Source organism: Nannobrachium achirus (assembly GCF_963921795.1).
Source record: "Nannobrachium achirus genome assembly, chromosome: 15".
NCBI classification, from domain to species: domain Eukaryota; kingdom Metazoa; phylum Chordata; class Actinopteri; order Myctophiformes; family Myctophidae; genus Nannobrachium; species Nannobrachium achirus.
In genome coordinates this window covers 14,611,326-14,631,445 of record NC_137822.1, presented here as the reverse complement: position 1 = coordinate 14,631,445, position 20,120 = coordinate 14,611,326, and the positions used below count along the sequence as shown (strand labels likewise).

Here is a 20,120-nt window from a genome sequence, read left to right as displayed (position 1 = left end):
CCCAAAAGGAACCCAGAGTGTCTAGTTTTTGTTAAGTAACTTGAAAAATAACATAAAAACCAACGTGAAAAGTAATCGTGATAAAATCGTGTATCGTGATACAGCTTGGGAAAATATCGTGATATTGTATTTTTCCATATCGCCCACCCCTATGTGGCTGACAGTGGAGAGACAGAAGTGAAGAACTTCTGTGGGTGGCATGCCCCCAAGGTGAAGCATAAATCAGAGCTCTCGAGGGTGAACAGGAAGGTCTCCATGGGAGCACTGGAGTCGCTGACCTAGTTCGAAATCTAGGCCCACCTGCATCGCCGAGAGCTTCTCAGCTAGCCAGGGTGGCTGATGGTGTTGAAGGTGCTGGAGAAGTCAAAAGAACATGACTCTTATCATCATGGTGTGTGTGTGTGTGTGTGTGTGTGTGTGTGTGTGTGTGTGTGTGTGTGTGTGTGTGTGTGTGTGTGTGTGTGTGTGTGTGTGTGTGTGTGGGTGTGTGTGTGTGTGTGTGTCGGGCTGTAGGCTCTGTGGAGCAGGTAGATGGTAGATATAATGGACACAATATATGCTTGTGAATTACAATTTCATTTCATTTAATGTAGTATCATCAAGTGTCTATTTTCTACTGTCAATACCATGTATTTCTTATTTTGTTTTACAGCTGTTTTTACGATATTTTCTGCATAGTGCAGTGTTTTATTTGTCTGTCATTCAGTGTTATATTAGTTTAAAAAAAGGACCCCGATTGAAACAAGCCAAAGGCTTTCTTGTGGTGTTTATAGTTGACCTTGTACCAGTGAAGGGTACTGTCATGTACCGGTACCTTTTCCTATGCAAACCTCTAAATAAAGTCTTCAATCAAGTCAACAACATTGGGTGTTTGTAGTGAGGTTACAAATAATCCCTGTTGACAAGGAACTGTTGTTTGAAGTTATTTAGAGAATGAAGGAATGAGGTTCTTTTAACAGACATTTTGTGAATGGCCCCCATCTCTCACCTTTCTCTCGCTGTCTCTCTTCTCTTTCCCTTTTATCGTTAAGGTGAATGAGGCTGGTCGCTGATTGGTCGTGTTGTGTGGGGTCTCGGGGGAGAGAGTTAACGGAGCGAACAAAGATCCACAGACTAATGACTAATTTATCCTTCGTCAATCAACCGTGTGGCTCAATGAAAATGAGCACCAGTTGTTTTTTTTTGTCGCCACGGTCATGCGACAAAGTCAATTAAGCGTAAACCACTTAAGCCAGATTTATACTTCGTTGTATGACGTGTCACATCACCTACACCAAACCTCTTTGCCAAAAATAGCAGATCTACAAGCTCACAACGCCTCGCAGCGCGAGGCGTTGTGAGCTTGTCGATCTGCTATTTTTGGCTAAAGTTCTCAGAATATGGACACTCACACAAAGATTTGGAGGACCCCCTGTAGTAACTCTGAGGACCTCCTAGGGGTCCCGGACCCCCTGTTGAAGACCCCTGCTCTGGGGTATCCTCCAGTGCCCACTTTCAACCTGCTCAACCCAATTCATACCTCCTGCAAATGGCTTTTCAGATGAATACGTTTAATAGTTTACACAGTTTCAGGACTTTTTGAGTGCACCAGGTCTCTTCACACATTGGCGAGACTTGTACCTGACACGCACTGCCGGCTTAGAAAAGGAAACGATGCCTTGCAGAAATAGCCGAGGGTACATCTTTCTTTATTTCTTCACCCGTAAACGTCCTTTGCAACTTGTCATTTTCACTTCTATTACCATACTTAAAAAAATATCTGGCGTCACAAATCACAAATTATAGCAAAGCCACACCATCCTCCCCTCTGTATCACTTATGTCCACACCAGGCAAGCACTATAACGATATTGTAAAAAGATACTAGCGACTTTAAGCTTGATGATTTTCAGGACGGCAACGCCAGGCGGACTACGGCTGCTGTGACGTAATCGCCGTAGCGGTCAAAATGGTTAAGCAAAGCCTCGGTGGTGACGGGTTCCCACTAGCCTGATTTCAGACTCAGCTCACGCTTTAGTCTGAAACTGTGCTCCATTCTGAGCGATTTACGGGGGACCTTTTTGCGAGCGTGCACGCGCGTGTCCGTGCGCGAGTGATCGCGACGCACGGTGATCGAGACGCACGGTGGACGCGATGCACCGTCGGGGAGTGTGTGTGTGTGTGTCTCTGTCTGTGCCAGTGACTGCTTCCACACAGAACTGCGACCAGAAACTTGTAATCAACATTAAACAGCTTGGTGAAATCAGTGCGCTCGTGCGTGTGTGTGTGTGTGAACTTCGTTTGAATCGTTTCAACTGCTGCGCGGATTGGATATTCGTTAGACCCACCCCACCCCCACCCCCACCCCGCGCGCTCATTGGACAGCCGAAAATAAAAACCGATTCATGTACTAAGCTCCAGACCAGAGAAAGAGTCCACTCTGAGAGTGGGCGGGGTCTCTGGTCTGGAAGCAGGCTAGGTTCCCACCCCTTTCACTGAACGTGTTAGTTCCCATGGCGACGCGTACACGCAGCAGACGGAGTAGGCGCTACGTGGGAAGGGACGGCAGGTTTATCTATCGAGCGCGGATCATTTCCGGTTATCGTTGTCATCTGCCGTTGCCGTAGCGTTGCTTAAGGTCGCTACTAACTCAAGGCAGCGCCCACACCACAACTACGATGAAAACAGTGGTGAACAATATCATAGTTATAGTTATAATCATAGTTATACTGTAAATGTAATTGTGCTTATTGTGAATTGCCCTTGATGGTTATAAAAAATCAAACCAAGTTTGAAGTGAGCGGTGGTGCGTGTGTGTGAATGGCTTTGTGTTAGGGATGGCCAACGGCTAACCGTTACCGTTAAACCGATAAGAAATTGGTTACCGGTAAGCACTAACGGTCAATTTTGACCGATAAAAAAGAAAAGAAAAAGGAAATCAACCCATGTGTCACACCAAAAGCCCCGTACACCAATATCGACGCAACATCAAGTCATCAACCAATGACAACCATGCAACTATACGCGCTGTGGTCACACATTTCTGGGACACAAATGTCTGTGTAACATCCATTCATTCACGCAACTGCGAGTCTGCGACGCGAGTCGTACACGCTGACTTGTTCAACAAATGCTCCGTCGTCGATTGGATTTTACAAAACAGACCCCGTCACATTGAATCCCGTTTAAGAAGAGCTTAAAACACAACTTTCTAATGTTACATGTTGATGACGTGAGGAACGCTAAAGTCGTCTTGGTTACAGAGTAGGATATGCGAAAATAACAAAGCTGAGCTCAGAGTCGCAAATTCAATGATCGCTGCATCAGCACACACAAAACACGGACGAGAGAGAAGAAAATGAATGAAATGGACATCACGTTTAGCCGATTCAACCATTCCAAAAGTCATACGATTGAAAGTTATTGCTCTACATACGAGCATCTCGCTGAGGCTGTTTTGTTAGGCGATAGCCAGGGAGTGCACAGAATGTTAGAGAGGCATGGGCTGAATGGCATTTTGGTGGACAATTCTGTTGATAAAAGTTAAGGGCTCCAGCCCCCTTTGCTGTATGTGCGCACGTGCCAGGCGAAAGCGCATCACATTACAGACTGATCATTTCAATGCCACCGTTTCTTTGCAAAAACACATTTATTTTAGAAAACATTTGTATTCTTGTTTCTCCTAGTTTTATTGTTTGTAATGTGTAAATATGGCACTTTATTATGGGGAAAAACGGGTGTATTTTCCTTTTTTAAATCGCTAAAATAGCGCATTTTTGAACACATTTCCTTAACGCATTTTTGAACACATTTCCTTAACGGTTAACGGTTAATTAACTGATAAGGCCTTTCGGTTATCGGTTAAGAAAAAATCTCCATTTGGCCATCCCTACTTTGTGTGTAGCAGTTCATTTCAGGGTTGTGTATGTGTGTGGGTGTGTGTGTGCGACTGTGCGCGCGTGTGTGCATGTGTGTGTGTGTGTGTGCGTGCGTGTGTGTGCTTGTGCGTGTGTGTGTGTGTGTGTGTGTGTGTGTGTGACACAACAGTGCCCCTTGGTCACCAGTGGTATTGCAGGCTACCTACACCCATATTAACCCACATGCATAGTAGCCTAACCTACACACACACACACACGCTCACGCTAACAAGACGGTGTACCACCGCTCAAAAATAACATGGAAATGATGTGTTTTTCATATACTTTTCCAAATTACAAAAACAGTCAAAACGCCACACCAGGCAATAATAACACTGATACAATGTTGTTTTTTGGTTAGTTTTTGATTGGGTTAAATCTCTTTAAATGAAAATCCTGGACTTTGCATTGAAGTGTCTGAGAAGACTGCAGCTGATCCTTTGCTCCCTGCTTGGACTCAGTCAGCTATATTTTCGTCCAGGGACGTGCTGGGCCCCTGATTCAGCCCGGGAAAAAGAGTTGTAGAGGCCCTCATTGCGCACTATAGAGAGATCTCTCTATAGCGCTGCTGCTACTCAAAGATTTGCCATTTCAGATCATGACAAGTGACAAGCCAGTGGGCCAATTACATGAGTTATATTTCGTTGTTGTCGGGTGGAAACCTTGTATGTCCAAAACAGTTTGTTTTGTATTTATCATTTTAAAAATGATTTAAAGTTATACCATGTAACTTTTTTTATAAAACAAATCTTAAAATTGTCCTAACTGTTAAATCGCTAAAGTTTTAGAACACCTCAGCTTCTGAAGCCTTCTCTTTATATGTTTTCTTCTTAGCAGTGACAGGGGCGGGATTTACCGGCAAAATGACGTAATCTGCATCATCTGTATACGTTGTGTATACGTTGGCCAATCACATCGCAGATCATACACACATGATACACTACCGGCCAATAACCGACTCTTCAGGAAGTAGCTTCCCTCAGCAACCAGTGTTTACGATGGTGAAGGATTCTTAACCTCTTATTCCCCAAATCCTGCTCAGAAAATTACGTTCTACCACTCCATGGATTCGTATCGGTTGCGGTGGTTTGCGGCGCCGCTCCGGTGGTCCGCGGCGGTGGTCCGCGGTGACTCTGGGCGAAAAACAGGCGAAAAACTGACGGAAAAAGCAATACCGCGACTGACCACTAGTTTAGCAACTTACACAGTATAGCTTTAAACTAGTGAAAACAGCCGATCTACAAGCACACAACGCCTCGCACCGCGAGGCGTTTGAGGCGTTGTGTGCTTGTAGATCTGCTGTTTTCACTACTTTTGTGCGACGGCCTTGTATATGAAGCAGGGCTTCAAAATGTACAAATTTGAAACTTGGAGATACAAGGTTTCTGCCCGACAGTGACAATTTACTTTGTTGGCCGCCCAGGCCCCAAAATGGAACGAAGGCCGACATTTTATTTTTTATTTTTTCCTAATGGCCGGCCTGGACCAGCTGGGAATGAACCGGCCGTTCGGAGTTATGGCCAGCACATCCCTGTTTTCTATTTAAAACATTATTTCAAAATAGTAAAAAGAAAAGGCAAAGAAGTTTAGGCATGGACGAAAATGGGGCCCAGTGTGTGGACCCACTTTTCAGACAGGAACAACATTATTTATCAGTTTGAAAGGCAATTCATTAAGTAAAAAAATAAAAATAGGTTCTCAACATGTGTTTTATGTTTGTTTGTTTATTGATGACCCAGAGAACGGCCACATTGCTGAAATGTTGGTAAAAGTTTCTAGAGTTGCCGGTTGCCACTTGCTGAGTGTGCGGTTTCTCCTTTTTAATGTACATTTCCACTATAGCAGCATCTCATAAATCAACCTGGGGTGCATGTTCTCCTGTCTACTAGAGCCTGATTTATATACTTTGCCGCACGCCGGTGTCGCATGCCAAAAATAGCAGACCTGCAAGCTAGGGCTGTCACAATTATTACATAATCGTCTAATCTAATTGCTTGTAGATCGGCTATTTCCACTATCAATGTTATTTTTTAAATATAAAGTTGTCAAATATGTCATTAATGTCTTTGTATATTTAGGTTATGTGTCATACTGGTATCTACCATGTGCCACTTCAAAACCTAAAAGCCAAACAGAAATGTAATTGTCAACGACAAAAACACAATTAAATCGTTAATCGCAATTATTTGAGTGACAATAAATCTCAATGTAAATGTCATAATCGTGACAGCCCTACTGCAAGCTCACAACTCTGTGTCGTGGCTGTAACGCATTGTGAGCTTGTACATCAGCTACTGCATTTTTGGTGCATTACCAATGGGGTTTTACCATTTGTTTCATAGCACTGGCATGAGTCCTTGAATATTCCAGAACCTCAGATATTTTACTCCAGTGCTTTAACATCTACCGATAAGCAGAAAAAGAAAAGATGTTACATCCATCAGTAAGACGAAATTCATTTGCGAAATTCACATCACAGCAACCACACTTGCAATTGGAAATTGCATCATTGTAGTTGTTGTGAACCTGTTTTGATTGGCACATTGCTTGGCACCTGCTTACCAATTATGTAACAATGGAATAATTGTTTACCTACAAAATGTACATGTAAGTCGGCCAAAATGTCGCTGTTGCCATATCGGTATAGCCCTGTGCCAAACCAGGAACATGACTAACTCTGGCCTCAATTAAGACCATTACCAAGTATCAAGCCTGGAATTAGGTCAATTAATTGTGCAAGGCCTCCCCCTAGACAAAACGTCTATACAGTATTACATCATATACTGTAAATCCAGTGTTCTCTGAGTCTTTACCAGTATCATTATACAGTAAAATCCTGAGTATTAATTATATTCCTTTGACACTTTGATGTTCATACCCAGTGCAGCCTTACCTACAGGTCCTGCATTTGGCCTTAGCCCTAATCCTGTATGTTCACTGGCTCGGAAGATGCCTGCGCCTTTGATAACTGTTTATTCAGGTCAAAGAGAGAAAAACAGAAAGAGGGAGAGAGAGGGAGAGAGGGAGCGAGTGAGTGAGACAGACAGACAGACAGTCTTTCTTGTTTGGGGTAGAGTGGTCCCACACTCCTAAAGACCAGTTTGGCATCGCCTGGCTCCAAGACAAGTTTTTCAGTTCCCCTCTTTTCTCTCCTCTCCCCAAGACATGCCTTTCCCTCTCTTTCTCTCCCCTCCGTCTAATCTGTCCTTCTGCCTATTTAGAAGTGAACAGAGCAGTGAGAAAGAGAGAAAAAGGCCTCTCATGCTTTATTGTGTGCTTGACGGGTAACCTTCCCCCCTTTGAAAAGGCAAACAGGGAAGAGCTGTCATTACTGTTGGCATGAAGAGATTCTAAGACTGGGGATTTCTTTATTATTTGCACAAGCGTTGTAGCGACTAGTGCATTATATAGTTCATTTCAACCCTTCTCCTTCTCTGTCGCTCATTTCTTTTTCTGGCTGTGCAATCCATGTGCTAGGCCAGGGTTCCCCGATTAGTTTTCCCCAAGGGCCGAATTATGTCTAGGGTACGCAGCCGAGGGCCACAACATTGCAGGGGGCGACGGTGGTGTTCCCGCTACTCCAGTGACAGTTCAGATATCGTCGTTGTCGGGTGAAAATCTTGTATGTCCAAAACAGTTTGTTTTCGCATTTATCACACAACGCCTCGCGGTGCGAGGCGTTGTGTGCTTGTAGATCAGCTGTTTTCACTACTTTTGTGCGACGGCCTCGTATGCTGAAGCAGGGCTTTACTTTGTGAAAGAACGTACACATTTTGAGATACGAGGTTTCCACCCAACAGTGACGATATACTAGTGTTGTTGCTGCTCTTATACCACCATTATTACTGGGGTTGGTGTGGGCCAGACAGTAGCCCCCCGCGGGCCGCAAATGGCCCGCGGGCCGCCTATTGGGGAACCCTGTGCTAGACCAGTGCTTCTCAATTTGTTATAATTTCACAGACACTATTCTTTTAACCTTTGGCACCCCAATCCAGGGACGTGCTGGCCATTGGGAAAAGTGGGACAACTCCCGAACGGCCGGTTCATTCCCGGCTTGTCCAGGCCGGCCATTAGGAAAAAAAATTAAATAAAATGTCAGCCTTCGTTACATTTTGGGCTGGGTGGCCAACAAAGTAAATCGTCACTGTCGGACAGAAACATTGTATCTCCAAGTTTCAAATGTATACATTTTTTCGCAAAGCAAAGCCCTGCTTCATCATACAAGGCCGTTGCACAAAAGTAGTGAAAACAGCTGTTTTCACTAGTTTAAATCATTTTTTAAATGATGAATACAAAACAAACGGTTTTGGACATATAAGGTTTCCACCCGACAACGACGAAATATAACTCATGTACAATAATTGGCCCACTGGCTTGTCACTTGTCATGATCTGAAATGGCAAATCTTTGAGTAGCAGCAGCGCTATAGAGAGAGAGAGATCTCTCTCTATAGCGCGCAATGAGGGCCTCTCCAACTCTTTTTCCCGGGCTGAATCAGGGGCCCAGCACGTCCCTGCCCCAATCTACACAGTAAAATCATTTGTGTGAAATTAAGTCTGAGAGTGTACAAAAGGAACCAAATCCATTCGTTAATCAGCCATTTAGCTAGGGATGGCCTGGAATGCCCCCAAGGACCCTTGGCGGTCCTCGGACCCCACATTGAGAACCAGTGTGCTATTTAGACCACTAAAGGAAGAGAGAGAGATTCATTGACTTTAATTGGCTTTTTCCCACAGTGACGTGGAGGTTATTTGTTGTTAATTCTGATAAATCACCACCTATTTCCCAGCTATATAGAGATAACGAAAACCAAAACAAAAAATATAAGTGTTATGTGCCTGGAACTGGAAGTGGAGGGGATGTTTGTCCGATCTCACCAGACCTGAGAGTTTCCATCACGGAGTGCAAAATGAAAGGAAAAGCACAGGAAGTATGGAAGGCCAAAACATAACAAACATAAGAGCATAATGTCTGGACGGAGACCAGGGGCGAATGGGAGCGGGGCTGGACAGGAGCTGATGAGGTGTGAGGTATATGAGTGAGGGGTGTGTGTGTGTGTGTGTGTGTGTGTGTGTGTGTGTGTGTGTGTGTGTGTGTGTGTGTGTGTGTGTGTGTGTGTGTGTGTGTGTGTGTGTGTGTGTGTGTGTGTACGTGTGTACGTCTGCGTGTGCGTGTGCTGGTGTCAGTTTGTGTGTCTACTCTACAGCAGTGGTTCTCAACCTGTGGGTGGGGGTCCCCAGATGATTAACTTAATGTGCAACAATGGTTTCTCTCTCAACAGTAAACATACAACAACATAAAGTTATAGTGTATAAAGGGTATCTGCACATTTCTAATGTGTAAATTTAAGGACTTTTTAATACCTCTAGAATGACAAATTAAACATTGGCCAAATTGTCAAATATTAGAGGCAGAAATTGTGAAAATAGCCGATCTACATGCTCACAACGACTCGCAACGCGAGCCGTTGTGAGCATGTAGATCTGCTATTTTCACAATAGAACTATGTTAAATACAAAATGTAATGGGTGGGGGGGGGTGGGGGGGGCGAGTTTAGAGACTCTACGCTTGCTAAGGGAAACCACGCCCCGCACTCATTTTTGAAGCTTGTGATTGGCTGAACCGGAGGTAGGGAGCGCTCCATTGTAGTAACTTGGACCGCGCGAGGTGCACCAAAACCCAATTATCATGGCGTTTATCGTGCGCTTGCCCAGGCCTTACGGCCTGGGCATAAATAGAACGATTGCATTCACCACGGCTTCGTAACTCGCGCGGCGCTCCGCCGGCCGCGCGGCCCTGGCCCGCTCTTCGCGGCCACTCGCGCCTGCGGCGCTCGGGGGCGAAGAGCAGGACCAAGGACCGCTGGCCTTCGCGCCGCTTGCAATGTCGTGGACAATAACTGCCGACGCTGTAGAAAACGAGCGCTCCTTCCCTTAGAAAGCGTAGAGTTTCTAAACTCGCGTGGGGGGGGTCTCCAGTTAAAATATGATTATTTTGGGGGTCGCTGCTTGAGACCCACTGCTCTACAGTATGTGAATCTGGCTGTGTGTGGGTGCATGTTCTGTATGTGAAAATCAGGCTGGTAATCATGCTTTACAACATATTGAATGTTTTATACATTTGGCCACACCTCATCACTGTTCTGTTTATGGGTGTGAACAATTTCAACCTGGCAACCTCACAAGGAGAGCTTGTAGGGCAGCCATTGCGACACCGTCGTATTACACGACAATAAATAAGGCTTAAAGTGGTTAAAACGTTGCTACGATACTAATCAAACATGTCTGTGGAAGTTTTACTCTTCTTTCTACTTGTGATTCTCAAACAATTAAATCAGGATTTGCATATCCTTATAACTTAACCACTCATTCATACCTTATTTACAATCTTATCACCCCCTCAATCATACCCTTGTCACTTTACCCACATGTACAGCATTGAGACAGGCGTCACTTTCACTCTCAACGAACCATCGCACCTCTTTCTCTGCCTGTAGTGTGTACTGTAAACTTGGGAAGCAAACCGGATTAATCCAGGGCAGCTGCACAAAACTTCCCCCGATGAGGTGTATGAGCGAGTGTGTGTACGTGTGTGCGTGAAAGGCGCGTGCACGTGTATTTGTGTACTTGTGTGTGCATGTGTGTGTCTGTGCAGTGCAGGGGTGGTGGAGGGGGCACTTCCTCCCATTCTTCTGCTGTGAAGCAGTTCCCATGAGCGCCCCTGCCAGGAACGGCAGTGTGGCCCGAACAGGCCGACCCAGCACCAGTCTCGCCTCCGTGACGCCGACACAGTCGACACACTTTCACACAGTCACACACAGCTCTCTCTCTCTTTCTCTCTCTCTCACACACACACAGCTGATATTGTGTGTCGTGGCCACAGTGTCACTGCCGCGGTCAACAGAAAAGATACTCCGGACTGTATCTTTGTGGAATATACTGTACTGTAACGTAACGCAGGCTGGGAGGGGGGAAGAGGAAACCACAGAAACGGCAAACCTGAGAAGAAAAATAAACACAAGGAGGAGATCATCGTCAGACGTGAAGAAAACCAAAAAAGCTGGGATGTTGTCAAAGGAACGCAGCAAGCCGTTGATGTAACATGGGATCACAGGAACCTACCATACTGCACAGGAGTGTGTATTACATTTTCAAGAATCCTAAGAGTGCAGTAAGAGGTCCATGACTCAGTGGTGGATTAATGTCAACTTTTTAAAGGTGGGTGTCCACTACCCAAATACTGACAGTAGACTCATCAAAGGAAAAAGTTCTGACCGGTGTGCTCTGAAGACAAAGTTTTGTTGAAAATCGTACACATACCATATAAGCCACAAGGGGAGCATCATTCTGTGATCATATACTGTGCAGGATAGTTTATCTCCTCCCCCATCCCCCCCAGCAACTGAGGTAAGATACTCTATGCCCATCTAATGCACTGTCTGCAACCTTAAAAAATCACACGTTTCGGAACCACTCCAAAACTACAACAGTCAAGCTTTCTGGACGCCTCGCTCGCTGTCATCATCGCTTTTTGGGCTTTTTTTTGGAGATGATACACAACACCCTGAAGTCCACCCAGCCTGCAGAGCGGAGCCCCAGGACCATGCACTCGGCCGTGGCCAGGAGACTGTGGAGATACTCGGGACGTCGAGGAGGCGAGGAGCGTCCAGCCGATCAGGCTCAGCGTAGGAGCGTGTGTGTGCTGGCGGCAGATCTGGACACTGGAGGAGGAGGAGGAGGAGGCGGCGGAGGAGGCATGATGCACACCATCCATGGACTGTGTCGACTCTGCATCGGATGTAGACTGCCTCAGGTCTGTGGTCTGTGTGGCAGCGTTTCTCAAACGTTCACATGTCAAGGCAGGGACATGCTGGGCCCCTGATTCAGCCCGGGAAAAAGAGTTGGAGAGGCCCTTATTGCGCGCTCTAGAGAGAGATCTCTCTCTATAGCGCTGCTGCTACTTTGCCATTTCAGATCATGACAAATGACAAGCCAGTGGGCCAATTACATGAGTTATATTTCGTCGTTGTCGGGTGGAAACCTTGTATCTCCAAAACCGTTAGTTTTGTATTTATCATTTTAAAAATGATTTAAACTAGTGAAAACAGCTGATCTACAAGCACACAACGCCTCGCACCGCAAGGCGTTGTGTGCTTGTAGATCTGCTGTTTTGACTTTTGTGTGATGGCCTTGTATGATGAAGCAGGGCTTGGCTTTACGAAAAAAATCAAACCTCGGTTCGAAGTGGAGCGGTGAATCTGAGCAGCTATACCCTGTGTGTGTTGCTAAATGCCTAAACTGTAAACTGTGCCTGTGAGTGAGTGGTGAGTGTGCCTGGCCTGCACAAAACAGCGCCCCTCCTTTAACTAGTGTGTTGTGTGTGGCCACTCAAGGTATTGCCAGGCTACGGACACGGCCAGCCAGCCAGCCAGCCACCCAGCCACCCAGCCACCCACCCACGGACATACCCACGGACATACCTGTCTATTGGGAGCGCTTTCACCGCTCCAAAAATGTACACATTTGAAACTTGGAGATACAAGGTTTCTGCCCGACAGTGACGATTTACTTTGTTGGCCACCCAGCCCCCAAAATGGAACGAAGGCCGACATTAAAACATTATTTTTTTTCCTAATGGCCGGCCTGGACCGGCCAGGAATGAAACGGCCGCTCGGGAGTTGTCCCGCTTTTCCGAATGGCCAGCACGTCCCCGTGTCAAGGTCTCCCCTTAACTCTGACAGTGTACGAATGGAACCAAATGAACCCGTTAGGGTTCATTTGGTTCCATTCGTACACTGTCAAAGTTACAGACTTGCATGGGTCAATTTAGATCCCCCCGTAAAGGGACCCACAGAGTCCCTGGAATCCACTTTGAGAACCACTGGTCTGTGGTATACCAAGATCAAAACCTGGAGGGGAGGATGGAGGGAAGGAGAGATCAAAGGAGGGAGGTGGCGACAAAAGAGGGATGAAAGGAGGGAAGGAAGGATGAGATAAGGTGTAGAGAGATGCGAACAGAGCTCTGTGGGCGGTTAACCAACGCACATGCTCTCCGCGTGCCATGATGAAACCTGTTGCGGGCTTAGGCTTGTCACGATACTGGATTTCTAACTTCGATCCGATATTTTGAAACATTTTGATACTCTACCATTTTTGATACCACGCAACCACAGCGATTTTAGTGCAAAAATGTTTATTTTTATTTAAAGAAAAATACCGAACTTCTTGAGGTAGATGGTAGTGCACTTTTTAAAGGCCTGCCTTTGATGTTTTCACATTCTAAGTACAAATAGGTCTTTAAAATAACTAGGAATAAGCCAAAGTAGGAAGCATACACATAAAAGTAACGTTGGTGTGAACCAACGAGAGAGGTAAAAACTGAGTATCGATATTATCGATACTATGGAAAAGTCATATTGAAAATCGATACTATATTCAAAATCGATACTTTTCGATAAATCGATATTTTTTACAACACTGTGCTGTGCAAGCTTATATGCAATGTTTACGATTTGCACATTTCTTGAGGATAGAATAGAGCTTAAATGGTTAACCTGAGTGGGGAACTGAAAGATTTCAGAGAACTAACCCGTTTTGATCACACAGATGGATGAATCAATTACAAAATTACTTACACATATAAAACAGAACAAATGCATTTCTTACCCATGCATATTATCTTAATTCCCAGGGTGGTAAGTTGGCAGAAAAGCGGCAGCAAACTAAATAATGTAAATCTGCATGTGCAAGGTTTTATTTGTCACATGCAGATTATGCTTGAACAACCCCTCAGTGAAATGAAAGTGTGAACACACAGCCTTTATTTAAAGTGTTTACAGTACTTTCCTGAGCAGGCAAAATTTGCAAAAAAGCTGTAGCAATTTCACAAGCTCTTTGACTACATCAGGAATGTCATTACTATCAAGAAGCAGCTTAAAATATATACACTGACTAATGGAGGCATTGGCAAGAAAGGGTGCTTCAAGAGAGGAAAAGAACATTACTGTGCCACATTTATAATTTATCCTGACACAGCTAGAGAAGGACGTTATGGCAGCAGAGAGGAGGGGAAAGAACAAGAAACTTATGCAGCATAACTGTTTTCTTTAACCACTTGAAGCTGAGCTTCCCTATTCTAGGGCAAACATTTGCCAAAAATAGCAGATCTATTAGAAGAGTTTAGGCGGTCAAGCGGCCAAGCACTCAGTTGTCTCATTATTGTTTTAGAGCCCTCATTAAGACTCCGCAATGAACAGGACTTTTTTATGAATTGACAATAGAATATGACACCAAAGCTTTGTTCTCTTAAAAATATTGTGTGTACAGTGAGGGTGTGTTTGTGTGTGCGTGCGTGCGTGTATTGAAGCATTCTGTAATTCAGAATGCACACAGTGCTCAAGCATGGATTTTAAGGCGAGTCTTTCCACGTGAATGCATGTGTAAGGCTTGTGCTTCTGCATACACATGGACATGTACCGACACCATGTGTGCTTTATGCACATACAGTTTGCATGCACATGTCTGCCATTGATGTAAAGCCACTGACTTCCCCTGTGCAATACATGTACTGTAGACTAGAGCAGTGTTTCCCAAACCTTTTTAGCTCAAGACCCAGAAGAGAAATAGATGTTTACCTGGGACCCAAAATAGTGAAAATAGCAGATCCACAAGCTCACAAAGTGTAATTTCCTGTTTCCCCAGGAAACAGCTTGTGAGTTTGCAGATCTGCTTTTTTCACGACTACTTTAAAAAAAAATATATATTAGATTTCTTTCAAATGTATTTATGAAATACTTAAAAATGTGTCCACCCGACCCACCGTTTGTGAACCCTAGTGTTAGTGTAGAGCAGGGGTCTTCAACAGGGGGTCCGGGACCCCTAGGGGGTCCTCAGAGTTACTACAGGGGGTCCTCCAAATCTTCCAATCCTTTTTATATTAACAACTTGAACCCTAGTGTCCATATTCTGAGAACTGTAGCCAAAAAATAGCAGATTTACAAGCTCACAACGCCTCGCAGCGCGAGTCGTTGTGAGCTTGTAGATCAGCTATTTTTGGCTAAGAGGTTTGGTATAGAGGGGGAAAAGAGTAGACTAAGTACAGAGTAAAAGGTCAAGTTTATGAGATAATGACAGCTCAAGTGGTTAAATATCTGAACACAAATTGTCATGAATCCAAAACACTGTTGATTGTGCTATCAAACGATGAAACTATATGGAATCTATGAAAAGGTTGTGGGGGTACCTGCTTCATCTCTCTCTCTCTGCTAAGGGGTCCTTGGCCTGAAAACCTTGAAGACCCTTGATGTAGAGTACAGTATATCCTATGCTCACCAGAGCTGCACCTTGATAGTCCAACAGAATGACTGTGACCCCTCCAGGACAACTGTCTGAAAGGGCACTGAAGAGGAAAAGTTCTCTCACACATGCATAAATTAAATGTATACAGTATATGTTTTTTTCTTTTTTTTTCTTGTTTTACAGTAGATTGATTTGTTTATGTACACAGCACACTTTGAGTTCATACCATTAGAAAAGGAAACATTTTATATTGTTCATTTAGCTTTGAGGTTACTGTTATAATTGCTGAACATGGGGAAATCTTTAGCTCTGGTCCATAGCGTTAGAAGGAGTTCTCCTTAACTCCTTCTAAGGCTATGGACCAGAGCTAGGAACATTGACAATCAAATTGAAAATTGGAGGCATTCAACCGTAACCCTGAAATAGAGTTTACTGTAAGGTTTTGCACAGCACAGTATTACAAACCAAAATACCAAATTCTTTCCCCCTCTGTTCCACTTTTTTTTTTTTATCTAATCGGCTTTAAAGCTAAATTAGTTACTTTTTAATACAATACAATAACGTATACAATTGGGGTGGTTGTATTCGGTCTTCCTGCTCTTCTATTGAGAAATTAATGTATACTATTACTGTAGTTCCTTTGTCTGGTTTGACACAACCTTTGACACAATCCTTTGACCCTAATAGTGCTACATGATTATGGCTACAATGATAACCCCATAACTGTCACGTTTCAGGGTGGGACGCTGGGTGGGGAGGGCGATCCCCGTCGTTGCACGTCGTTGTATTGGAATTTACATAGTGGAATCTCAGATCGTGTCTTATAAGAACTGTGTTTCAAAAATAAACAAACCAACCACCCCAGAGATTTTACTCATACGGATATGGAGCATTAACTGATCGTGAAAAAGTACAAATTTATCCAAAGAGTAAGAAAATATAATAAAACCAGTAAGACTCCCGAAATCGGGAGATGAGTTTTTTAAAAATCGTCCAGATGGTGGCGCTAGATGGGACAGATGCATTTTAATGACATGACTGTAGAGATACTATGTACCGCTTTGCGTGATTTTTGGGCAAAATCTGTAGGAGCAGTGTCCAAAAATGTGTCGGCCTCATGGCGGCGCTAGAAGAGGGCCATGTGAGAAATGAGAGACGGACGGACGGACGGACGGACGGACGGACGGACGGACGGACAGACAGACAGACAGAGGTTTTGATAGTAACTGCGACCTGACAGTCGCAATAAACGACATAGCCTGCCTGACGAAATCTCCGTAACACATTTTTTTAACACAGTTTTTTCTCAATCTAAGATTTGCCATTATGGGAGTTCCGATAAAATAGCGGTAATAGGAATGACTTCAGGACTCCTGTACTGTATCATGCCATCCAGGTGAAATGAATCTCCGTCAGGCTGGCAGCATCACCTTCCCAAATGAACCAACCAGTGGGGGGGACAGAGGGGACAGCACTGCAGCAACAAGGGACTACAGTGAAATGGGAAGTGGGAATTGGCGGAATTGGGGGAGGGGGGATTTAAAAAAGGGTTAAAACAATGGCTCTCTGGATTTGTGCTGTGTTGGCAGTAGGGGAATTTCAGACAGACCTGCTTGATAAAGAGAGAAAATGAGTGAGAGAGTGAGAGAGAGAGAGAGAGAGAGGGAGAGAGAGAGAGAGAGAGAGAGAGAGAGAGAGAGAGAGAGAGAGAGAGAGAGAGAGAGAGAGAGAGAGAGAGAGAGAGAGCAAGCGATGGATGGATGCAGTGAGAACGGGAAAGAAGTGGGTTAGGTGTTTGTCCAATGGGCCCCCTGGTTGTCAGCAGACGAGATGGAAACGGGGATGTTTTGGATGGACTTCTGTTGACTTTGGCTCACTTTCTGAATGTTTGACCATGCTGGGTCACAGACAGAGGAATGGAGGGAAAGACCATTATCTTTATGACTGTTTAGTGTGTGTGTGTGCGTGCGTGTGCATGTGTGAGACAGAGAGAGAGCGATTAACCAATCATTTGATTGGGTAATTTCAGTACATCCCATGCATGACATTTCCCTCAATAATTTGGTTCACTGATGACAATGTGAAAGAGCTTTCAGCAGCATTATCTGAGTTTGTTACTCTGTGTGCGTGCCTGCGCCCGTGCATGCGAGTGTGTGTGTTTGTGTGGGGGTGGTTCACTTCCAAATTTAAATTAACCCATTCAGAACGGGTACACACTATTGTGTATCATTATTTTATGCTTTAACTATTGAAAAATAGCAGATATACAAGCTCACAACGCGGCACCGAGTGCCGCGCTGCGAGCTTGTAGATCTGCTATTTTTGAAAAATCGTGAAAATTACAATTTTGACCCGATTCTATAAATGTCTTTTGAATCCTTCAAAGGTTTTTTGAAAAACCTATGTTTCTATGTCAGCAATCTGGCCAGCCATCGTCAAAGAAAAGGTCCTTTTCACTTAACTGGAGCTCAGTTAGTCTGTTCTTGAGAGACTACTATGTCAGTGTTTCTCAAACCTTTTCATGTAAAGGACCCCCAAAATGATATGTATTTGGCCACGGACCCCCATCTCAAAACATTCAGTTCCAGGGACCACCCAGAAGCAAAATTTGAGTTACAAACGTTCGCTTTAAAAATACATATATTCAAAGATTTGCACACATCTTCACAACTTTTTCAAAAATAGCAGATCTACAAGCTCGCAGCGCGGCATTCGGTGCCGCGCTGTGAGCTTGTATATCTGCTATTTTTCACCGGTTAAAGCATTCAATAATTCTAGGCCTATTAATCTGTCCTGTAAGGAATGCACATTTGGTTCATGACATTATGAGATCGATGAGACAGTGGCTGATGTGAAGCTATAATGTTTGGGTGTGTGTGTTCTACAGGTGACCATTCATCGAGGGAAGGATGGATATGGGTTCACCATCTGTTCTGACTCGCCTGTGAGGGTCCAGGCTGTCGATCCAGGCAAGTTTGTCTCTACTGTATGTACAGTATGTGTTTATGTGCACATTGGTGTGTGTGCATGTGTAACAATGTTCTGCCATATTGTCAGAATATATATCTCCATATTTAAACTTTATATACTTTTGTTTTGTTTTTTTTGTAAATGAATACCCTATGTCGTCATACTACAGTTTCATGCAAAAGTTGCAAAGATAACCGATCTAAAAACGATCTATAAAAGCGTAATAATTAAGTGTCTGTGGGGTTTATGAATACCAGAGAAAAGTATGAACTAAATAATAAGTACTTTATTATTAGTGCAGTAATTATCCATAGCAACACAGGTTATTTTTTCTATTTTCTGAAAAGTAGCGGTTTTGGACATACAAGGTTTCAACCCGACTGTGACAATATACTGTACTTGTTTTGATGACTAAAGCCCTTTGCACACAGGCGCGTTTATCCGCACGGATAAAATGGACAATTTCATTTTTTTTTTAAAGAAAACAATGATTCTCTACGACCTCATGCACACCGGATCCGAATTAGCCGTGCGACGAGTGGCTGCGGCCGTGCGTTTTTTTCTCGATCAAACCCAGTTCGAGTCTTGTCGCATGCGGTAAAAAACTCATCACTCCTTTTATGACTCATTTTGGGATCCGCAGCGACGATTCCACACAGCATTGCACACCAAATCCAATGCGTTTTATTCATGCAGCAAATGAAAAAAAAACGCAACTGTCCTGTGTGCAAAGGCCTTAACTCTTGCCCTTTTCTTACTTGTAGCTGTGTACTTGTTTGCCATATTGCCTCTTGTTTCGGGTCAAATTATATGGAGGGTGCATCACTCTCCTCCTCTTAGTCAAACTCAATTAATTCAGCAGCCTGCATCTTCCCATCTGTAGCATATTTCCATCTGTGCCTATTTTTCCTCTTTCTACACTGTCTCAGTGTTTGTATATTTTTGTTTTATATATCGTCACTGTCGGGCAGAAACCTTGTATCTCCAAGTTTAACATTTGTACATTTTTTCGCAAAGTAAAGCCCTGCTTCATCATACAAGGCCGCCGCACAAAAGTAGTGAAAACAGCAGATCTACAAGCACACAACGCCTCGCAGTGCGAGGCGTTGTGTGCTTGTAGATCGGCTGTTTTCACTAGTTTAAATCATTTTAAAAATGATAAGTACAAAACAAACGGTTTTGGACATACAAGGATTCCACCCGACAACGACGATATGCATTATAATCTATATCCCCATCATTTATATACAGCATAACAAAATATCTTGTCTTGTCGCCTAACTTTATAGATACTGTAGGCTATGTAGAATGCAGTATGTTGGTTCATGTCTTGTTATTTACATTTGTTTGTTGACCACACATGCTAAGAATGTTATTTGGATGTTGTTTAGGCCGATGCTAGGTTTGATGTTTAGCTGGTATTCTAGTTTCTTTGAAGCAGTAAATTGTATTCTTTACACTCTGCTTGTGTGACTTAATTGTCTATACTGTTATCTACCCTGTTATTTTGGGCTTATGCCATTTACTCTTGATTTCTCACATGTAAGTCTTCTTGGATAAGAGTGTCTGCTAAATATCTAAATTGTAATAGAAATATATCCCCTGGTGTGTTTATCTAAGTCGAGAACAGATTTGTAATCGGCTCAGTCAGTTATACAAAGCATTTGTTTAATGACAACAGGGATGATCTCAAGATCTTCTTAAGCCCCATAAGTAAGCTTAATCCTGGATTGCACAAATTGCACCTGAAAACGAGTATGTGATGGGCATTGTGTTGTTGTCTTCTATGTACTGTGTTGTAGGAGGTCCAGCAGACCTGGCAGGTCTCCAGCACTTGGACACTCTCCTGCAGTTAAATGGCCAGCCAGTGGAGCAGTGGAAATGTGTGGACTTGGCCCATGCAATCAGGTACGGCCTACTGCCTTAAGACTACAAGCCTCGCGGTGTGAGGCGTTGTG

The 20,120-nt window shown here is 43.9% G+C and overlaps 1 protein-coding gene and 1 long non-coding RNA gene across 3 annotated transcripts in view; one reads left to right on the top strand and one right to left on the bottom strand.

Annotated features, from left to right (window-relative positions):
- Positions 1–20,120, bottom strand: part of LOC308299483 — a 711,129-nt gene that overhangs the window by 153,996 nt on the left and 537,013 nt on the right. The gene's annotated exons all lie outside the window — the stretch shown is intronic.
- rgs3a (regulator of G protein signaling 3a) overlaps positions 1–20,120 on the top strand; it is a gene marked incomplete at its 5' end in the record, with an annotated part of 265,534 nt that overhangs the window by 40,311 nt on the left and 205,103 nt on the right. The window contains 3 exons of one of the 2 annotated variants that reach the window (XM_080742559.1): positions 11,444–11,707; positions 18,080–18,161; positions 19,965–20,070. In XM_080742559.1, the coding sequence (XP_080598685.1) occupies positions 11,444–11,707; positions 18,080–18,161; positions 19,965–20,070 (452 nt within the window). Of the gene's footprint in view, positions 1–11,443; positions 11,708–18,079; positions 18,162–19,964; positions 20,071–20,120 lie in introns of those variants that run through there. The other variant, XM_080742558.1, reaches the window with a different exon arrangement.